A 21887-nucleotide genomic window follows, 5' to 3' on the forward strand; every position below is an offset into this window, starting at 1 on the left:
ATTTACTTCAGAATAAAAAACAATGTGGTTGGCAGGTACTTACTATTCTAGAGTCATCTCCAAATACAGCCCCTACTCTGCCCAGAATGCCACTTTTAACCTGAAACCTCAAACTGCAGTAATCAGTGCTGACAGAGCCAATAATAATAGCTAATAATAAAAAAGAGGAGATAATGTACTTCCAGAAGGCTTGGGACACCTCAGATCCAAGGAGCAAGGTTAAGGCCAGTATGTGGGAGTTCTTAACATCATCAGTTGCCTCCATAAGGAAAACAGCAAGGAGGCTATAAAACGCGCAGAACAGCTGTGATTTTTCAACCCATCACATGTCACTCCTGCTGTGCACATCCCCACGCAAAGAGTCCCACAAAGCTCCCATGCCACCAGAGCAGTCCCATCTCCACTGACTGGAAGGGCATCTGAAGGTTACCAGCTCCCTGCACAGAATGGGAACATGAACATGAACTTCCCTCATTCATTCTGCTCCCAAACCACCTGTCTTGGCTGCAGTGAGCATGAGGAGAGTTAACAACCTGACATGACAAACAGAGTCAGGGAATGAAGAAGCTTTAAAACTTCTTCAGATAATCACTCAGGGTTGCACTTCTGGATGTTTGGCCTGAGCCGCACTGCTGATGTAAGGATTATCAAGTTTAAGACTGCTGGTGAGGCCAAATGACCTATTAGAGAGTGAATTAAAACCGCTATATACAAACAGGATGCCAGGCAGTTCTGCTGAGCACCTCAATACTCAAAATACCAAGGGAGTTCCCCTCCTGCAGAGCCTTTCAATTTTAAAAAGTAGCAAGAAAAAATGTGGGTGGAGGCAGAAGGCAGGAGGAGAGAAGAGGCTGTGCTGACACAGCTGAAGAACCCAGACCTGATCTGGGGGCACACAGGCGCACTCCGCCTGTTTCTACAGCAGCACAGCAGCAAGTAGAATCAGCATCACGGATGGGCCACTGGGGGTTCAGTTTGCTGCAAAATTTCTTCCTGAGGAAAGCTTTGCCTCGGAGCAGGAATATCACTGCTTTACCAGGACAAAGTTGCTCCTGGTGGCTGCAAGCTAGCAAAGCCTCTTCAATGCCCTAAGCAGGTGACCACCAGCCCTAAAGGCAGACGCCCTTTTGGAACTAATCCAGGTAACCTTTCTGTGGATCAATTCTTTCCCTCAGATGAATGCCTCTGAATGTTCATTCCAGTGTGTTACCAGTCCTATTCTTGGTTTGGTCATCTTCCCTCAGGTATTATTCATAATTGTTCCTTAAACAACTGAAACAGGAGATGAGGGTTGGATTTGTGGATTATATATTAAAAAGTGCAAGTCAGCAGAAAGGACTCCCTGACGGGGGACACCCAGGATAGCCACAGAGATGATTTCTTTTTGGCTTAGGGAGTCCCTAGGCAAATGGCTTTAGGGAGACTGGGCAGAAGGCTTTACACCACGCAACAAATTCAGAAAAAGAACAAAGTGAGAGAGGAGAAAACAAGGTCACCAGGCTCAGCCCACCTCTACTCCAACTTCTCCAACAGGAGAACAGCACTAGACAGTAAAGAGCAAATCAGATGCTCCTCAGCAATGTCAGGCAACAGCAAGCATATAGACACATTTACATAACAGCTGCACCAAACAATACTGGGTGTGTGATGGCTCCTCGAAGATGGAGAGGCTGCCACGTGTTATCTTGGGTTTTCAACTGTCATCTTATCAAACAAGACAGCAAATACTTTATCCTCTGTCAGGACCATAGGGAACCTGCCTTCAGCAGCACCATTGGAGCAGGTTATATTGTAACACTCACTTGGCTTTAATTTAGTTCAGGTGGCCTTCTTCCCTTTGCAAAGATGTGGGCTACAGTCAAATAAGCAAAAGGTCTTGGAAGAGAGAGAATCATCCCCACTCATACCTAAGGAGATCCCTACAATTTAAGAAACTGGAATCAATGTTTTAGCCTACAACTGAGAGAGTAAACTTTGAGTTTCAGTTCTTGTTGACTTATACCCTGTGGTTGTCGTTTTTCCACTTTTCATTTGCAATACTAACATTGACATTTGAGTATTCATTCTAAAACTGTTTTATTATTGGGATATGGAAAAGAGGACATCATTTCTTAAGAAGTCATCATAGTTCTGTGGCATAGTGGGCCACACTCCTGTTTCTTTTATCTCTTTCCACCAATGTCCTCTAACATTTAGAACAACACTTAGCCACCCAATCTAACATGATTTCATTTGGTCTTGTCTTGAAACAACAAGCTGCTTCAAAGATGACAGTACCCCGTCACCATCTCTGGGTACAGATTTATATTCTGTTCCTGGTTTGTTTACATTACACCAAAAAACATACAATGGAATATTATTCAGCCTTTAAAAGGAATGAAATCCTGATACATGCTACATGTTACTCCATAGATGAACCTTGCAAACATGTAACTGAAATAAGCAAGAAACAAAAGGATATATCCTGTATGATCCCACTTACATGAGGTACCTAGAATAGTCAAATTCATAGACACAGAAAGTAGAATGGTGGTTGTCAAGGACTGAAAAGGGGAGAAAATGATGAATTATTGTTTAATGGTTGCTAATTATTATTTAATTTCAATTTGAGAAGATGAAAAAGTTCTGGAGATGGCTAGTGGTAATGGCTGCACAACAATGTAAATGTACTTAATGCCACTAAATTGTACAGTTGGTTGTGTACTGGCCATTTAGGGAGGAGGAGTTCCTTGGAGGAAAATTTCTAGGTAAAGGAATATTTCTAGGCAACAATCCAGAGGATTTTTCTTTGCTACTGCCCAATACCTGCTACTATCAGTCCAGAGATTGCTTCATTCCAGGTCTATTTTCTACTTTTAGAATCCTAATAGTTAACTTCTGCAATGCCTGAGGATCATCTTTGTCATATTTTCCCTCATATTTTCTCTCTCTTCACCTTTTCCAGAGATTTCCTTAACTTTATCTTCCTTAATTGAATATATGTATTTGTTAGTACATATATGTAATTTCCATGGGCTCTCTTATTCTCTAATTTATCTTTTTCACAACATCTTAATTTTATTTTCCAAGTGAAATTCTTCAGAAAATTGTACATCTGCTCCTCTAACAAGTTGCATACTTCATGTGGTTATCAAGAATAATATGACTGTTTTCAATGCTATAGATAAATGCTATTACAAAATATTAGTGAACTGCCCTAACCGGTTTGGCTCAGTGGATAGAGTGTTGGCCTAAGGACTGAAAGGTCCCAGGTTCAATTCCAGTCAGGGCATGTACCTTGGTTGCGGGCACATCCCCAGTAGGAGGTGTGCAGGAGGCAGCTGATCAATGTTTCTCCCTCATCGATGTTTCTAACTCTCTATCCCTCTCCCTTCCTCTCTGTAAAAAAATCAATAAAATATATTTAAAAAAATATATTAGTGAACTGAACTGTCCAAGTGAACTGAATTTAAAAAGTGTCAACATGCATAGTGATTTTACTTAAATAAGATTAAATTTCAAGTTACAGAAATATCAGGTAGTAAGTATGACACCATAGCTATGGTGGTAATGAGAAGTAGTAGCTTTATTCTATATTCAATTTGCTGCAAATATAATAGTGCAATAGAACATTTGGTGATAGACTCTCAAGGAAAGGCTTTCTGAAAAAGGTGAGTTTTGAAAAAAAATTCTAAAGAAGAACCATGTGACTAAGAAGTAATTTTCAGGAACAGTATACTAGTATAATATGACTATTGAACTGGATAATAAAAAAACACAATGTTTTCTTCCTTAGAAATAATACACTTTCTGGAACACTAGTCTCCCTTTGTAGACATTAATATCTTTTCTTTAAAAATCACTACATAGTTCTCAATCTCATCTCTCTTCCCTAGAAAAAATAAAAACTCTTTTCAATACTCTTCTAAACTTCCAAACAAAGGAATCATTCAAATTAGGCCTCTTCACTGAGATTGTTTGAGAACGTAATTGTGCCTTTGTTACCTCAGGACAAACAGACTAAAGAGCTGGTCAGGGAAGGACATGGGAGGCATGCCCTACTTTTTGACCTTGGTAGTAGTTACACTGTTCACTGTGTGATTATTTGTTTAACAGTAATATATATTTCACCAAAACATCAGATGTACTTTTAAACAGCTTCCTTTACAGAAACTTCTCTAAGTAAAGCAAACTAAATAAAGATCTAATTTAAATGTATTCATTCTAACTGTCCTTTTAAAAGACTTTACGGGGAAGAGATGGAACAAAAGCAAAAATAAATAAATACTTGCTTTACTCTTATTTACATCTTTCAAGAAAAGTCTCAATGTGGACAGACTTAACATGTGCTTTCAAGTAAAGCATTACAATTAATACAGTTTAATACTGTAAACTCCCTCTTTTTCTAAATTTAAAGATTATTATATATAAAGTGGGAAAGGCACAAATTCATTTCCTTTTTATTTGGCTTGAATTTCCCAGGACTTTAAAGTGTCTAAAGAAATGGCACTTGCATGGCGTCCTTTATCTTGGACCTACAGTACTTTCTTTCTGTTCCTTCCCAAATATATTACTAAGCCTTTATTTGTGCCAAACCACCTCCTCTGGTGAGTACAACGAAAGCTCTGATGTCTCCTCTTCATTCTGCAGCTACAGCGAAGCCTCTGAACAGTTAATACTGTACCCCTGCTCAATCTGCTGAGAGCACATGCCTGGAATACTGATTCCATTGCTTAAGGCCATTTCATAAGTCCCCCAAACAGACTGCCATTAGGATCATTTCTCTCTCCAGAGCTGGCAGTTAATGACCATTCTACTTCTAGCTAGGAAGGGAGCAGTTACTTCCTGGCAGTGTGTCTTTAGGTCAGCATGATTTTAGCATTTCCCATGGATAAACAAATAGTATTTTAGTTTGTATTTATTAGATTAGAAATGGAATGCTCTGAGGGTATACTATCCTATTACTTTGGCTTAGGTCTTTTTCACTCAAATATCCTCCTTTCAAAGTTATCTGTCAGTGTTCTATTAAAAAAACCCACCATAACTAAATATGTTTGTTCCTCTTCTAGTTTAAAAAACACACAAGAGAATTATTCTTTAATTTTCAGTTCTTTCAAAGTCCTTCTTGGGGTAAGAAAAGTCTTATTTCAACCAGAAATAAGCAGATACCTGCAACAACTCTCAAAAGAGATGTACAAAAGAAAAACGTGGCTTCTTATTCCAAAAGTCATTAGAGCTTTTTTCCTTTTTCTTTTTAAGGTACCCAGAACTATTGCATCGAGCCAAAACGACCAGTTCTCTTCACAGAGGAGAATGGCAATTGGCTGTTATTAAATTCTTACAGCAATGAGCAATGACTTGCATTCTCGTTCTGTTTCTCTTTAAATAGTAGGTTAAGTTGATTCTTTTCCCATCACCACATTCCTGACACTCGATCTATATAGCTGCTAATATGCTGCACACATATTAACGCAGTAGTTAATTGCAACTGAATTCAACCTTAACAAACTATGCAGTTAACCTTTCTGTTTACTCCAAGTCATTTCCTATCTTGTTAGTGAAATCAATTTTTCCTCCTTTCTAAACATAATAATTTTATCTGGTACAAAAACTATATGTATAATCCATTGGTTTTTTTATTTTTCCCCCCAAGAGTTTCAGGAGCCACGGGTTCTCATTTCTATTGGAGAAAGACATGTCTATTTGTGGTAATTCCAAAAGGTGGCTGCTATAACTACTTTACAAATACAGTTATTACCTCTTATGTATTTGGGGAGGCCAAATGTCACCTTTATTCTCAAAGAAAAGTTAATCCCTTTGATTAAACACAGGTGAAAGATGATATTTTCTGGAGTAAAATATTGGAAACCATACCAAAGGATGTTTTGTTATAACTAGCTGTATTCAAAGGTACTCCTCCATACTCATAACTTGCCCCCACCCTTTTGTATTGTAAATTGCCAGTTAATCATCTGTACCCCTTCAAAGACAGGAAGCTCCTGGAAGGCAGGGATTATATCATAACTAGTAGCCCTGCGCACAAATTCGTGCGCCAGTAGCTCGCTGCCGCCCTCTAGTAGCTCTCCACCTGCTACCCTGCCCTCCTGTAGCTCCTCCCCCCCCCGCCCCCCCCTCATAGCCTGCTGCCCTGCCCCCTCCTGTAGCTCTCTGGTACCCACTTGTAGCTCTCTGCCCCACCCTCCTGCTGATCTGTGATCCAGGCGTTACGTGGTCAGTCGTTACACTTCACAGTGTAATGACCATTTGCATATTACATCTTTATTATATAGGATGGCTGTTTTATCTGCAGGACACATGGTCTGGCAGATGGTACACAAAAAGTATGTGACAGTATTAAAATCAGCTCAAAAGTCCAATTCTTTTTTTTTTTTTAATATATTTTATTGATTTTTTACAGAGAAGAAGGGAGAGGGATAGAGAGTTAGAAACATCGATGAGAGAGAAACATCGATCAGCTGCCTCCTGCACGCCCCCCAGTGGGGGTGTGCCTGCAACCAAGGTACATGCCCTTGACCGGAATCGAACCTGGGACCCTTGAGTCCGCAGGCTGACGCTCTATCCACTGAGCCAAACCGGTTCAGCAAAAGTCCAATTCTTAATAAGCCACACAGTGTTAGACAAACTGGCACACCCATTGCCCCAATGTTTATGGAACAAGTTGTGTGTGTGTGTGTGTGTGTGTGTGTGTGTGTGTCTTTTATTAGCCCCAAATGCCTAAGGGTGTGTGTTTTATTTTTATTTATTTATTTATTTATTTATTTAGTTAATCCTCACTCGAAGATATATTTTTCCATTGATTTTTAGAAAGAGTGGAAGGGAGGGGAGAGACAGAGAGAAACATCAATGTGAGAGAGACATAGGGACTGGTTGCCTCCCACATGCACCCCACCCAGGCCAGGGATCAAGCCTGTAACCAAGGTATGTGCCCTTGACTGACTTGAACCCGGGACTCTTCAGTCCCCAGGTTGACACTCTAACCACTGAGAAAACCAGCCAGGGCTATGGAACAAGTTTTAATCAGACATTATCACAGTTCAAATAGATATGCCTACTTTTAAATATCTAATGATCTCTATCTAAACACTGAATATCACCCTAGCTCAGGGGTCCTCAAACTTTTTAAACAGGGGGCCAGTTCACTGTCCCTCAGACCGTTGGAGGGCCGGACTATCATTTAAAAAAAAAACTATGAACAAATTCCTATGCACACTGCACATATCTTATTTTGAAGTAAAAAAACAAAACGGGAACAAATACAATATTTGTATTTGCATGTGGCCCGCGGGCCGTAGTTTGAGGACCCCTGCCCTAGCTGGTTTGGCTCAGTGGATAGAGCATTGGCCTGTGGACTGAAGGGCCCCAGGTTCGATTCCGGTCAGGGGCACATGCCTGGGTTGTAGGTTCCATCCCCAGTCGGGGGCGAGCAGGAGGCAGCCAATCGATGAATCTCTCTCATCATTGATGTTTCTATCTCTCTCTCCCTCTCCCTTCCTCTCTGAAATCAATAAAAAATATATTAAATAAAAATAAACACTGAGTATCTTTATGGGAGGCAGCAGAAACAATTTTAATTTGTGAGTTTTGAATTTTTGTTCTGATTCAAACTATATTACTAACTAGCAATAATCTTTGGCAAATCACTTTAACCTGGTTGGATCTTGTGTCATTAGTGTGGAACGGGATTAAAGAAATGATCTCCAATTACCCAGTTCTAAAACTCTGATTCAGCATGAACCAATACAGGTACTACTGCTATGGAGATACAAGATATAGCAAGGCCTTGCCAACACTAGAGGGAGCTACACTCATGTCATCACCGAGCTGGTTAGGGAGATTTTAAAACAAAGCATCTTTAAATGGAAAACTGACTTAACAAAGTGACAAAAATTAAATATCAAGTGAGAAATCCATAATGTTCATACAACCACCACCCCCCCCCACACACACACACACACAGGCTCTCTGCTGGCACCTCCCTCTTACAGACATCAAAGCACTTCACATCAACACATCATCTGTGTTTTTATTCTAATTCCAAAAGAACCAAGTTGATTTGAATCATTCCTACAGATTTCTTTTCCCACTCAGTCTATTTTCTTTCTTAATCAAATTAACAACAGGAAAGCAAAATAATTAACTATACTACTGGAAAGTCTCCAAGGAAATGAGATAGAGGAAGAGAAAGATTCATATCACACTGAAGCTGTGGCCTGAGAAAATCAGTAGTTAATTGCAACTAAATTCATTAGCAGCCTGTCACTCAAACCCAAAACTACCATAAATACTTTGAAAACAAGAAAAATATTTAAAAAGAGGAAAGATACAGTATAAGGAAAAGAAGGAATCAATGTAACTCAGCAATGTGGGAGCTGGAATGTTGGCCTAAGTCAGTGGTTCTCAAGCTTGGCTGCACATTAGAATCACCTGGGAATCTTCTTAAAATCCTGATTTCTGGGCCTCATCCTCCGGAAATTCTGCTTCTTTGTTATGGGGTGGGGCCACAACATTAGTAACAAAGAAACAGAATTTCCGGAGGATGAGGCCCAGAAATCAGAATTTTAAAAAGATTCCCAGGTGATTCTAATGGGAGTCAAGGTTGAGAACCACTGGCCTAAGTGAATGCTGTCATTGCCCTGTTGGGCTCTGCAGCTGCTGAAGAGTGATGTCAGTACGTAGAGGCAACTGACAAGAAAACTGTCAAGGGACAAAATGAGATAAGGGCATGAAGGACAAGGACAGGGTATGGAAGAAAAACGAAAAGTATTTCCAAAGCTAAAGCTGATTATATGCATTTTCTCTCTCCCAGCTCCAAAGAAAACATCCATGGCCCTGCAAATGTATGACCTAAACCATTATAGAACAAGCGAAATGCAGAATCAAAAACCTCTCCACTGGCATCAACTTATGTTTCTCTTTGCCCGGAAACGAAATGGCATGTTAACCTGATAGAGAAGGCATAAACTGTGGACATTACAGAATGTGGTCTGTGGAAGAAAGATAAATGCAATCCTGAAAAGCTCCTTTTATTTAAATTTCATGGATTAATTTAACATGGAGAAAGCAAAGCCTCAACAGTCAGAACTAAACTACCTACTTTTTAGGGCATGAGCTGTTCCTGAGTAAAAATAGATTATGAAACAACTTTGGAGAGTCACTTCGTGGGAGAAAAGAAAACTTCTAGAACAAGACAAACAATTCTATTTTCACTTAAAAAATGCAAACTCAGACCTCCAAAGATAAAAATAACAGTGTAAAACTCACCAGGTTAAAAACCAACTTATTCCTATGGATCCAAGTAGTTGGATTCTTGTTGCTTAAATCATCAATTTCAAATACTCTAGAGATACCACAGCCTTAACAGAGTCAAAAAATTTCTCTTTTCTTTTAGGACATTAAAAAAAGTGTTTTTAAGTAACCCTTTCAGTCAATGAGCCTCATGGGAAGAATAAGAAATATATACTTTACTGTGAAAAAGAGAACGACTTGTTTTCCTTGCTTATTTAGGACACAGGTCAATGGATTTCTAATTCACTCTCTTTCTTACTGACCTTTAAGATGTTTCTGCCATCAAATGATTCTCTTTCTTTGAAGATATATTTGCCATCTGCTGTGTGGATATTGTACCTGCCTTCAGCTGTAAATATAACAAAGAAAATGTCAGAAGAGAAGCCTGGGCTATTTATGTTTGTTTTCTCTTGGGTTTCTATAAGTACAACTAGCAAAATATCCATGTACTATCTGGAAAGTGGCATAATATGGAGGGAAAACATCACAGTATTAGTCAAGAGACCCAGTCTCTAGTCTTAGCTCTGTTATCAACACATTCAGTATACATTTATTCATTCAACATTGTTCAAGCAGTCACTGTACGTTACCTATGTAACTAGCCATATTCTTAGTCAAAGTTACTTAGTCAAAGTTACTGGTTAAGACTGGGTGATCTTCAAAGGCTCCTCACAGTCTAAAAACCCAGGATTTTATAAAAGCTGCATGTATTTTTAATATATAAAAATACACAAAAGTTCACACATTAACTAGTCAAAAATGCTGACAACCATGCTTTGGGTTGATTTTGGAACCCCCCCTAAATGAGGAAGACCCCTTTAGTTGCAATCAAAGGTATCCTAATAGACATTCTACACAGAAATGTAGCAAATCTATGACCTTAGCCTCATCAAAGCTGCACTCTAACTCCTTGATTTAATTTAGCTTGCTTATCCCAAAAGATGTCCTTAAAGTATGGCATGAAAAGGAATATCAAAAGAAAGGGATAACAGGAAAGAAAACATAAAACCTAATTCTACGTCCCTTTCAAGTAAAAACTCAACACAAAGAAGAATACAGGGTATAGAAAAATCAAAGCATCCTCAAGAATTATTTAACTCTGAAGATATTTTCCAAAAATATCAACCCTTTCCTGTCCTAAAAAATATCTGCATTTCCATTTGTGAGTATGGTCTTTTACTGTATATAGGTATGGGGACTACCAAGTCAGTATTGATAAAATATATATTTTTATATGTTGATAAAATATATATTCTTTAAATCTTAGCCCTTAATAAAATAAAATAAAAACCAGATTTAAGGACTAAGATTTAAGTGCTAACTCCATGAACATAATATATTTTAGCTAGCCCATTGGAATTATACATGGGTAACTATGGAACCATTTCTCTAATTAGAAATATTCTCTTAATCAAAGCTCCCAAGTCCATTGATATTTTGCAACTTAAAAATAAGTCCCCTGTTAAGAGAAGATGTGGAATTTTAAAGTAAATCATATTAAATAATTATCTACAAAAAACAGTAATCATATCTGAAGACTGAAATGTTTAATGATAGTTTCAAAATCTGTAAGTAGCATTAGCCTTTAGGGAAATGATAATAGAAACCACAATGAGATACCACTTCACACCCACAGAATGGCAATAATAAAAAAGACATAATAAAGATGTAGAGAAATCAGATGCCAATTCTGATTAGAAATAGGTTCTTGGGAGCATTTTATAACCTAAAAAGTTGGTTCCATCCCTCTACTTTGGGGACCCTTTATCTTGATTGAATCCTGTTTAGTATCTTACTTTCTACTTTCTGAGTTTCATTTCTCCAAACCCAAGCTCACAGAGAAGTGGAAGTGGAGATTACCTGGTTTTCTACAGCTCAGGAAAGAGATGAGGTATAAATAAGGACCTTGAGTTTAAATGGAGTAAGTGACAAAATGAGAACTGCCTAGAAACATATCATTCAAATTAGCTGTCAATTCAGTATTTTTAAGTATATCTGCAAGTCATTTCTTAACACTTCTGAAGTAGTCCACAAGTGGTTAAATTAAAATCAAAATAAAAGAATTATTGAGTTAAAAAACAACACTAAACATGGGATTCTGTGCTGATATCTTTTACACAACAGGTCTTTGAAAAAGAATCTGCATAGAACTTGAATTTGTGGCTGATCAGACAGATGCTGAATGTGTTAAAGAAGCTTTCAGTTGGGGAGGGGAAGTGGAAAGAAAAGAAGATCCTTTTTGAAATGTAGGGTTAAAACAAGGCATTTTTATAAGAAGCCTCAGATTCTATGAGGGGGAAAAAATTATTACTAACAAAAGGTTCCTCAACCTTGGTGCTGTTGACATTTTGGACTGAATAATTCTTTGTTGTGGGGTCTATACTGTGTGTTGCAGAGGGTTACACAGGATCCCTGACTTCTACCCACTAGATGTCAGCAGAAACCCACCCCTAGCCCCCTAACTGTGACAACAACAATGTCTCCAGACAACCCCATACATCCTCTAGGGCAGCGGTCACCAACCTTTCGGACCTCATGGACCACCAGTTGGTGACCACTGCTCGAAAGGTTTCCTTAAACCAACAGTCACCAACCTTTCAGACCTCATGGACCACCACTGGTCCGCAGACCACCGGTTGGTGACCACTGCTCTAGGGGATAAAATTGCCGCTAGTTGAGAACCACTGGTCTAACATTTACTTTTACCAGCTAATGTTCCTTTCGTCTTTCAAAATAAGCCGACAAGTATTGCATGGGACATACTTATACTAAAGTAATTAGTCACTGTTTACCTAAAATTTACCTGGGCATCCTGTATTTCTATTTGCTAAACCTGACAACCCTGTGTATGACAGAAATAAAAGAGTAGGGATGCCACAATCTCATGCTAGACGCGTCCCTGCACACTTCCACTGTGCTCATTTAAACAAGCTAACAGATCAAAAAAAGAAGATATATCAGAAATTATTTGATAGGCCCATTCTACTTAAACTCTAGAGATTTTATCATTTGGCCTTACTAATGACAAACTGTGCTACAGTTCTGTGTACTTACCATTGGGATCTTTCCTTAACAGAGTATTCATGACGGTAGCATGGAGTTTCACACTAGTCCACTCTTTCATTATTAGTCCAGATGCCTGAAAACGTTCTAGGACTCGATCAACTAATTCCTGCAGCCTGATGAAATGGAAAAGAGAAGTACAAAAATCTTAGTAAACCCGTGAACCCCTGATTACTAATTCAACATTTAGGAAGCACCTGCTCTGGTCCTATCACTGTACAAGGCCCTGCATAAGAAGAGGAATAAAAGGCCACAGTCCCTACCATCATGAAGCTCATAGCCTTATGAAGAAGGCAGAAACAAATAACTACAAAACATGATGGTGAGTATTCAGGGAGAGATCAACTGTACATGGAGAGGACGAGGTTTTCACAGGAGGTTTAAACATGGTCTTGAAGAAACATGGAAGTTTATTATTTTGAGAATAGACCTCAAGAAGCCAGGCCCAACAGAATTACCTAAAAGAAAGGGCTTTATTGATTCATCTATTCACAGAACCAAAAACTAGTGTGGCTGATGTGTTTCTGCCAGGATCAAGTGAGGTCTGGTACAACTCTAAGGTATTTGCTCACTGGGAAGGAGTACGCATGTGATTATCCCAGTAGCACTGGATACTTACCATTGTTTCAATGAGGTGGAAGTACAGAACCAATAAAGACCCTATATAATAAAAGCCTAATATGCTAAGTGTGGAGAGCGGCTACAGCGTTTGGACAGGTTCAAGCCTCGGACTAATAAGAGGGCACGATCCTCTCATGGCAAAGCCATGTGCAAGTCCCAGCACAATCATAACCAAAGGCTACAGTTGTAAGCTTGACCTTATGGTCCAAACCTGTGGTCCCAGGAGGTTGAGTGATGTGGGCTTGATAGGGTTCAGGTGCATGTAATTGAGTAAGATTTGAAATCTGCAAGAACATTGTAAACATCTTGACCAAACCCTTACTTTGCCTCGTGGAATCTGGCTATAAAGTAAAGACTCGGCTTGCAGGTCGTGGCACTGTCTCTCTAATCAGAGGGCAGCGTCGCACCTAGACCCAGCTTTATTCTCTTGTCTGTCTTTTCTAATCCTTCACCACCCCCTCAGGTTTACCCATGGCTGTGCTGGCACGGCACACTAAGTGTCTGGTTGTCCAGTCGGCTGTTCAACCAATCAAAGTGTAATATGCTAATGATATACTAAGGCAGCTCAACCGCTCGCTATGACGTACACTGACCACCAGGGGGCAGACGCTCCGACTGGTAGGTTAGCTTGCTGCTGGGGTCTAGTTGATCGGGACTGAGTGAGACGGCCGGACACACCTTGGAACCCTCCTACAGTCCCTCCTCTGCTGGCCAACCTCCCGCATCTGTGCCGCTCCCCTTCCCCCCCACCCCGGCCCCAATCATGTACTGGTGGGGTCCCTCAGCCTGGCTGGCACCCTCTTGCAATCCGAGACCCCTCGGGGGATGTTGGAGAGCTGGTTTTGGCCTGATCCTGCAGGCCAGACCAAGGAACCCCACCGGTGGCCCCTAGTCCTATATAATAGAAGCCTAATATGCAAATTGTCCCCTCAGGTGATCATTCAACCGGAGTTTGAACAGTTCAACTGGGAGTTCGACCGCTCGCTCTGATGTGCGTTGACCACCAGGGGGTGGCGCGGAACATGGTGGGTGTTGGCGACGCAGCGCTGGCAGTGGAGGTGTTGCTGGCCCCAATGGGCCCCAACAAGAGCAGTACCGTGGCAGGATGGTGAAGCAGGTAAGCGGGCGGCGCCAGATCAAGGTGGGATGCCAGGCAGGGCTGTGAGGCTGGGGGTGCAAGCTGGGGCCCCATCTCCACAGGCCACCCCGAGGCACCCCACCTGTGCACAAATTTGTGTATCGGGCCTCTAGTAACTACATAAAAGAATATCCACAGCTGCAATTGCATGACTGATTCCCCTTATGGACTCACGTCAGGTGGTTCTGCAGTGGATGAGCTCTACCTTAATGATGGCCACTCATTCTAGTACCTCCACCAGAAGCAATTTCTGCATAAGAAGTCTTCATTCTCCTCAGGTATTTTGCTCAACAGCTTGAAGAATGCCCTTTAACACTTCTTGCAAGGCCAGTCTAGTGATGATGAATTTCTTCAGCTTTTTTGTCTGGAAAACTCTTTATCTCTCCTTCAACTCTGAACAACTTTGCCAGTAGTTCCAACAAGAGGGGTCATTATCCCAGCAAGTATGTGGTGGAGAGGATCTTGGTCCTAGGCCTCAGAATCAGCCATCATCTGTGACCACCCACTCACCTGATGATAAAATGTAGCCTGTGGCTTTTACATGTCATGCCAAAACAGCCACCCGGAGCCCAAATAAGCTCTCACTGAACGCTGGCCCTGACTGGGAGGTCACATCAAAAGACAGAGCAAGCCCTAGCCGGTTTGGCTCAGTGGACAAAGTACTGGCCACAGACTGAAGGGTCCCAGGTTCGATTCCGGTCAAGGCACATACCCAGGTTGCAGGCTCGGTCCCCAGTGGAGGGCAAGCAGGAGGCAGCGGGTCAGTGGTTCTCTCTAATCATTGATGTTTCTCTCTCTCTCTCCCTCTTCCTTCCTCTCTGAAATCAATAAAAATATATTAAAAAAAAAAAAAGATTGAGCAGTGCACCTGGGGACAGAGCGAGGGGAGGTGCCTGCACCTTTCAACCTTTCCCTGGCCTTATTTGAGATTTGTGCTGCATACTCATTGACTTTCCTGGCTCAAAATAATCCTTTATTAGCCACTAATGTGCTAGTGAACAATAGATTTCATATTTTTTAGATTTTATATTTTTTGATGTACTAGTATCAAACATCACCTCTTTTATTGGACTCAAGTAGCCTTGAGACATGTATAGAGTTCATGAATCTTCCACTGCTTCCTGGGCCATGGCCCTGTGGTAAGCAGTGAGCTGCTTCTCCTTAAGCATGGCTGGATGGGTTTGTTTTATGTGAGATGTGGGTCAGATTCACTCTGTGTGGCCCATTTGTGGAAGCTTGCCTCCAGCAGTTGTTCTGGCGGCAGCAGCTGAATTGCTGAAGGCCTATCTCCAAGTGGACAACAGCCTCTGGTCCCCCACCCAGCCATCGTTCACTCACTTAGATGTGAGCAAAACCACTGTCTTCCGCTTGCCCTGCATACGCTGCAGCGAGAAGGAGTCATTCTCCCCTAGGCATTGCCTTAGGAGCCCAAACGATTCTTTTCCCCTTTTGATTTTCAGGTCCCAAAGTTCCAAATTAATCTTAAAATTCTAATTTCTTTATCTTAATTGTTTTTATGAACTACTGTCTGCTAACCAAAGAATATTTATAACATGAGTAAGCCATGATTGATAATAAAATACCCATGTCCCCTCCACCAAACCTCAGAAATAGACAGGACTGGGAGTGAGGCACAAAATTTAAGAGGGTGTCTAAAAATGCAGTAACCAGGATTAATCATGTTTTAATGCAATATATTTAACAATCAAAATTAATGCAAAAAAATCTACAATGAACGGAATATCAAAACTGTGAATGAAGATGGGGTCAGTATTACTGAGTTCCTTTGCCTCAGACTCCAGCACAGCTTGGCATGGGATAACCTCACAGTACCCCAGTTCCTCAGGGCGCTCCCTGTGCTGGAGGTTCCAGCGACTCCTGCTGCCTGCCCCGCATCTCCTGGTGCAGCCTCAGGACCCAGCACTCTTCAATACGCGTATTTCCTCATCTGGCTTTCTCCACTCAGCAACTTGACAGCTGCCACCTCTGGGCCTTCTGTTCCCTGGGCCACAACAGCCACCCTTCCCTCCCTCCACCTATGCAACCATACCCTCCTTCCAGGTCCCAATTCAAATCCTACTTTCCCATGAAGCCTTCATAACCACCCTAACATCCCTATGCCCAGGTACCCATGAGCAGTGACTCTATCCTCCTCTGAAATGCTGCCCCTGCTTATAAGGTGTGCTCTACTTAGGATTCTCAGAAATGGTCCCTTAATTTTCAAGTTTGTCTGTCTGGTTCTCCTACTAGATTATACTAGTGCTTCTTCAGAGCATGAATTATAAAAGGCACTGAATATACAATGCTGAAAAGACATATTCTCTGCCCCCAAAAATCTATTTGGGAAAAAGAAGCAGGAAAGACAGCAAGAAGGAAAATAGCATTTGGACACAAAAAGATGAGTAACATGAGAGAAATTTTAGACACAAGAAAAATACTAACAAAGACACATACGATCATCAATAAGCAGTGCAGCTGGCTGGGGCCTGGAGCAAGTGTAAGATAGTAGAGTATCAAGATGAACTATTAAGGTGGTTTCATACCAGAAGGTCTTGAATACTAGACTGGGGAATATGAATGATTTCAAAAGATGTGAAATGATGGGAGATTTTTAAGCAAGTAAATCCTATGGTATATAGGCTATAGCTTAGGAGGACTAATGTAGCAGTATTTCATAGGATCTATACACACTGACATAAAAGTAATGTCTAGGTAATATTTCATACAAATGAACTGTAGAACAATAAGCATAATGTGATCCCATTTGTGTAAAATAATATGCACAGACAAGGACTCTCAGCAGTATCAGCTCTGCTTATAACCTATTGGGGAAGAAATTTGAGAGAGTCAGGGTAGGGGAAAGAGAGCCATTTAATTTTCACTTTACCCACCTGTAACGCTTTTTTTTTTCATTGATTTTTTTTTTTTTTTTTTTTTGAGAGAGAGAAACATGGATTTGTTGTTCCACTTATTTATGCATTCATTGGTTGATTCTTTTTATACCCTGACCGGGGATCAAACCCACAACCTTGGTATATGAGGACAATGCTCTAACCAACTGAGCTACCCAGCCAGTGTTGCAAGGCTTTATTTTTAGAAGAGAAAACAATGCTAAAAGAAGTCTGGCTGGGAAAGGAAGATAGTACAAACTGGAAGGCAGTACAGTGATGCTGGGATGCACAGCTGTGGGATTAACTCTAATTACATACATACACCTCTCTCATCTTCTTTTCACCAAACTTCTTTTCAACAAAAAGCAGTCTGTCTCCAATTATTTTTAATCGCCTTTGTCTGCCCCATTATAAGTACAGGCTTTACAGTGAAACAGAGCTAGGTCAAACCATAATTCTACCACTTACAAACACATACTAATTACTACTGATCTTGACCTGACCAAGTATACCGAGCATACCTAAACAAGTATAACACGCCTGTTATAACAACATTTTTTTAAAATATATTTTATTGATTTTTTACAGAGAAGAAGGGAGAGGGATAGAGAGTTAGAAACAATGATGAGAGAGAAACATCGATCAGCTGCCTCCTGCACACTCCCCACTGGGAATGTGCCCGCAACCAAGGTACATACCCTTGACTGCAATCGAACCTGGGACCCTTTAGTCCGAAGGCCGACGCTCTATCCACTGAGCCAAACCAGTCAGGGCAACAACATTTTTTATGTTAAATTTACTTTTAATGCAAATTGTTTACTTTTTTAAAAATTCCTCACCCGCCGAAGCCGGTTTGGCTCAGTGGATAGAGCGTCGGCCTGCGGACTGAAGGGTCCCGGGTTCGATTCCGGTCAGGGGCGTGTACCTGGGTTGCGGGCATATTCCCAGTGGGAGATGTGCAGGAGGCAGCTGATCGATGATTCTCTCTCATCGATGTTTCTAACTCTCTATCTCTCTCCCTTCCTCTCTGTAAAAAATCAATAAAATATATTAAAAAAAAAAAATTCCTCACCCAAGGACATTTTTTCCATTGATTTTTAGAGGGCGTGAAAGGGAAGAGGGGTGGGGGTGGGTGGGTTGAGAGAGAGAGAGACATTGATGTGAGAGACACACATCAATTGGTTGCCTCCTGCATGTACCACGACTGGGGCAGGGGATCAAACCCACAACCCAGGTATGTGCTCTTGACAGGGAATCAAACCTGGGATCCTTCCATGCATGGGTCGATGCTCTAACCACTGAAAAACACCAGACTGGGCTACTTTTATTTTTTAAATCTAGAATCCATAGATTCTAGACAGAGAGGAAGGGAAAGGGAGAGAGAGAAACATCGATGTGAGAGAGAAACATTGATCTGTTGCCTCCTGTGCATGCCCCAATTCGGGATGGAACCAATAACCTGGGTATGTGTCCTGACTGAAATCGAACCCACGACCCTTCAGTGCACTGGATGACACTCTAACCAACTGAGCCACACTGGCCAGAGCAACAAAAATATTTTTTATATATCAGAAGGTGAAAAGAAAAAATTAATATCCAGAAATAACCACTGATAAAATTTTTATATATTCAGATTAACTGATTTATTTCTCTCCCCACTTTTTAAGGGGGGAAAAATTAATGTATATTTACAAATTGTTTTGTAATCTGTTTTCATCACATAAATACTTAATAATGAACATTTTCCATTTCCTCCCCCAATATGATTTTGATGAATATTTAGATTGTTTCTGGTATTTACTGTTATACACAAAACTGTAATAAATATCTCCAAATATATATATTTTTAATATTTTTTAATTGATTTTGGAGAGGAAATGAGAGGGAGAGAGAGATAGAAACATCAATGATGAGAGAGAATCATTGATCGGTTGTCTCCTGCACGCCCCCTACTGGGGATCGAGCCTGCAACCTGGGCATGTGACCTTGACTGGAATCAAACCCGGGACCCTTCAGTCCACAGGCCAATGCTCTTCCACTAAGCCAAACCAGCTAAAGCAATATCTCCACATATAGATATCTGTCCACGTATCTGATTAATTCCATTGGAAAAAAATTCTATAAGGTGAATTAGCAAGTCCAAGAAGTATTAAGTAAAACTCTTGAAATAAAGTGCCAACTTGCTTCCTGGAAAGTTTGTACTAACTTATACTCTTACCAGCAGAGACCTTCTCGTGTCACTTATCAAACACCTATTTATTTCTCTTTTACTTTTAAAATTTGTGTTTTCTTTTAATAGCTTAGTTCTTAAATAGATTTAAGGTTCTTAAGGTAAAGGTCATTTTACCCATTTATATCCCTCATTCTGTCTAAAATTACAGTACCTAGTACTTTGTTAGTACTAAACTGTTTATTTGGGGATATTTATCTTTTGTCTAATTACTTGTTAGTCCTTTTACTGATCGCTTGTAAATTTTAGAGCTTCTCTTAGTAGACTGTTATATGATCTGCAAATGACAATTTTTGTCTTGTTAATTGTCTTTGTTTTATAGCTTAAGTATAATTAGCCTCAAGTTTCAGAACAATGTATTTAAGATTATGGTTATTATAGGCAACCATGTTTTATTTCTGATTATAATGGAAATAAACTTAGTAAAAATTACCATTCAAGGTGATTGTTGATTTTTGCTTTAAAATAGATATATATCATATTAGGTAATATCTTTCTATTTCTATTTCTATTTTCTGAAAGATTTTAATGAAAAAAAATAAGTTGAATTTCATCAAAAGCTTTCTAGGCATGTATTTAGATATTATTTTTAAGTTTTATCATTACTGGTAAGTAGAATGTTATTATATGTCCTGGTCTTAATTTATCTTGCATTTTTTAGATATACCAGCCTAGTCATAATGCATCATACTCATTTGACTCCTACACTCCACTTTCAGAAAATTGCCAAATTAAGCAGATTTTACTATTTTTACATTGATCTATAAATCCTAATTGTTACTATTCTATTTCAGGTCTCACCTGAATTACTGCAATAGTTTTTAAATATTTCCCCATCCTATTCCTGGGTCTTCTTTTCAATTACATACATAGTATATAAATTGCATTAAAAGTATATAGAACCATTTGGGGAAAATTGACATCTTTATGAAACTAAGTCTATCAATGAACATGGGTGTCTCTCAATTTATTTATAATTTTCTGCAAAAAGGTCTTGAACAAACTTTGTTGTAATTACTCCTAAGTGCCTTATGGTCTTTGTTGCTACTGTAAATGGATGGTGTCTTTTTAAAATGGTACTTTGTGTTTGTTACTGGTGTATAGAAAAGCAATTGATTTTATTATACTAATTTTATAGCCAATCACTGCTACATTTTACTAATAACTTGATAATTATAGATAACTTTGTTTTATTTCTGGTAAGAAAATGTGATTTGTAAGATACCAACTCATTGAAATTTATTGCCTTACTTTATGATCTATTATGTAATCAATTTGCTTCAACTGTTTCATGAGCCTTCTTTAATGCTGAGTATATAATTCCAGAGATGACTATTAGATTAAACTTTTTAACTGTTAAAATCTTCTGTATCTTCACTGATTTTATAGCTGCTTGACCTTCCAGTAGTTGCAATCTCTCCTATAATGCTGGGTTTCTCAGTTTCTTCCCAATAAGATATTAATTATACAAAGTTGGCTTAATCTATTTTGAGGCTGTTCTGTTTGCTCATACAAGTTTAGAATTATTACATCTTCCTGGTAAATTGAACCTTTTATCATTATGTAACAGTCCTCTCTATTGCTAATAATATATTTTTCTTTAAGCCTATCCTGCTTTTCATTCTGTTACTTTCTTTTGGTATCTGCCTAGTGTATCTTTTTCCTTTCTATTATTTCAACTGTTAGGGAGGGGAAAAAAACTTTCCTCTAACCTTCAAGGTTCTTTTCTGCTGGTCTTACAACTAAATCTACATGACACTTATTAATAAGAGAAAATAATCAAATTTAATTACATAAGTATGTATGGGAACCCCACATACATGAGTGTCAGAAACCCCCCACATACATGAGTGTCCTCCCTTTGAGAGGTTCAAAGACAGAAAGGGAAAATAAGGTATTATATGACATTCTGAACTAAACATGAGGTAAGGCATCTTGGGACTTCAGAGGAGAGGAAGGTCGTTTGCAGGACAATAAGAGCAGATGTTTGGTAATTAGAAGCTTTCCCTGTCATATAGACAGATCATAAGAAGTTACTTCTGATGATAACTCTTACTATGGGCAAGGCCCCTAACCTAAATTCTTTTAGAACGAGGTAACAGTTTCTCATGAGCCTGCAGGGTCTCAATTGACTTCAGCTCGAAAAGCAGCACATTTTGGGGAGGCCTGTTTAGAAATTCACAACTTTATGCTGTGGATGTATCTCTAGTAAAGAGCATTTAACTGGATTTTATTTATATCTAATCTTATACCACCTTTCTTAAATGGTGAGTTCATTTCATTAACATATAAGTATTATATGTGTGGACTTCTTCCTACAACCTTACTTTTTAATTTCCACTCATTCCATTTCTTTTCTATACTACTTACCCTTATTTGGGTTGAATTTGCATTTGTTCCTTTTTCTGTTTCTTTGGCATTTACTCCCACTATTTTCAGACTTACTTTTGAAATTTCATTATGCACATTTAGCTTAACAAAGTTAAAATAATACCTTAACAAACCTTTCCCTAATAATAAAAAATTTCTAAAATACTTCAGCTCCAGAATTCCCCTTAGTCCTGACTTGCATGCTATTAGCTGACATTTATGTTAGGTGAACAATGTTAATTCTATCATTTTTTTAAAACTCTCCAATTATATAAACAATGTTTCCCAT

General features: G+C 39.5%; 1 protein-coding gene across 6 annotated transcripts in view; it reads right to left on the reverse strand.

The window, feature by feature from the left end:
* Positions 1-21887, reverse strand: part of ASCC1 (activating signal cointegrator 1 complex subunit 1) — a 92181-nt gene that overhangs the window by 20841 nt on the left and 49453 nt on the right. For all 6 annotated transcript variants that reach the window (XM_036337020.1, XM_036337017.1, XM_036337018.1 and 3 more), the window contains exons 8-9: positions 12340-12464; positions 9549-9634 (exon numbers count right to left, since the gene is read on the reverse strand). In XM_036337020.1, the coding sequence (XP_036192913.1) occupies positions 9549-9634; positions 12340-12464 (211 nt within the window). The remainder of the gene's footprint in view (positions 1-9548; positions 9635-12339; positions 12465-21887) is intronic.

Source organism: Myotis myotis, unplaced genomic scaffold (genome assembly GCF_014108235.1).
Source record: "Myotis myotis isolate mMyoMyo1 unplaced genomic scaffold, mMyoMyo1.p scaffold_m19_p_15, whole genome shotgun sequence".
Classification (NCBI taxonomy): domain Eukaryota; kingdom Metazoa; phylum Chordata; class Mammalia; order Chiroptera; family Vespertilionidae; genus Myotis; species Myotis myotis.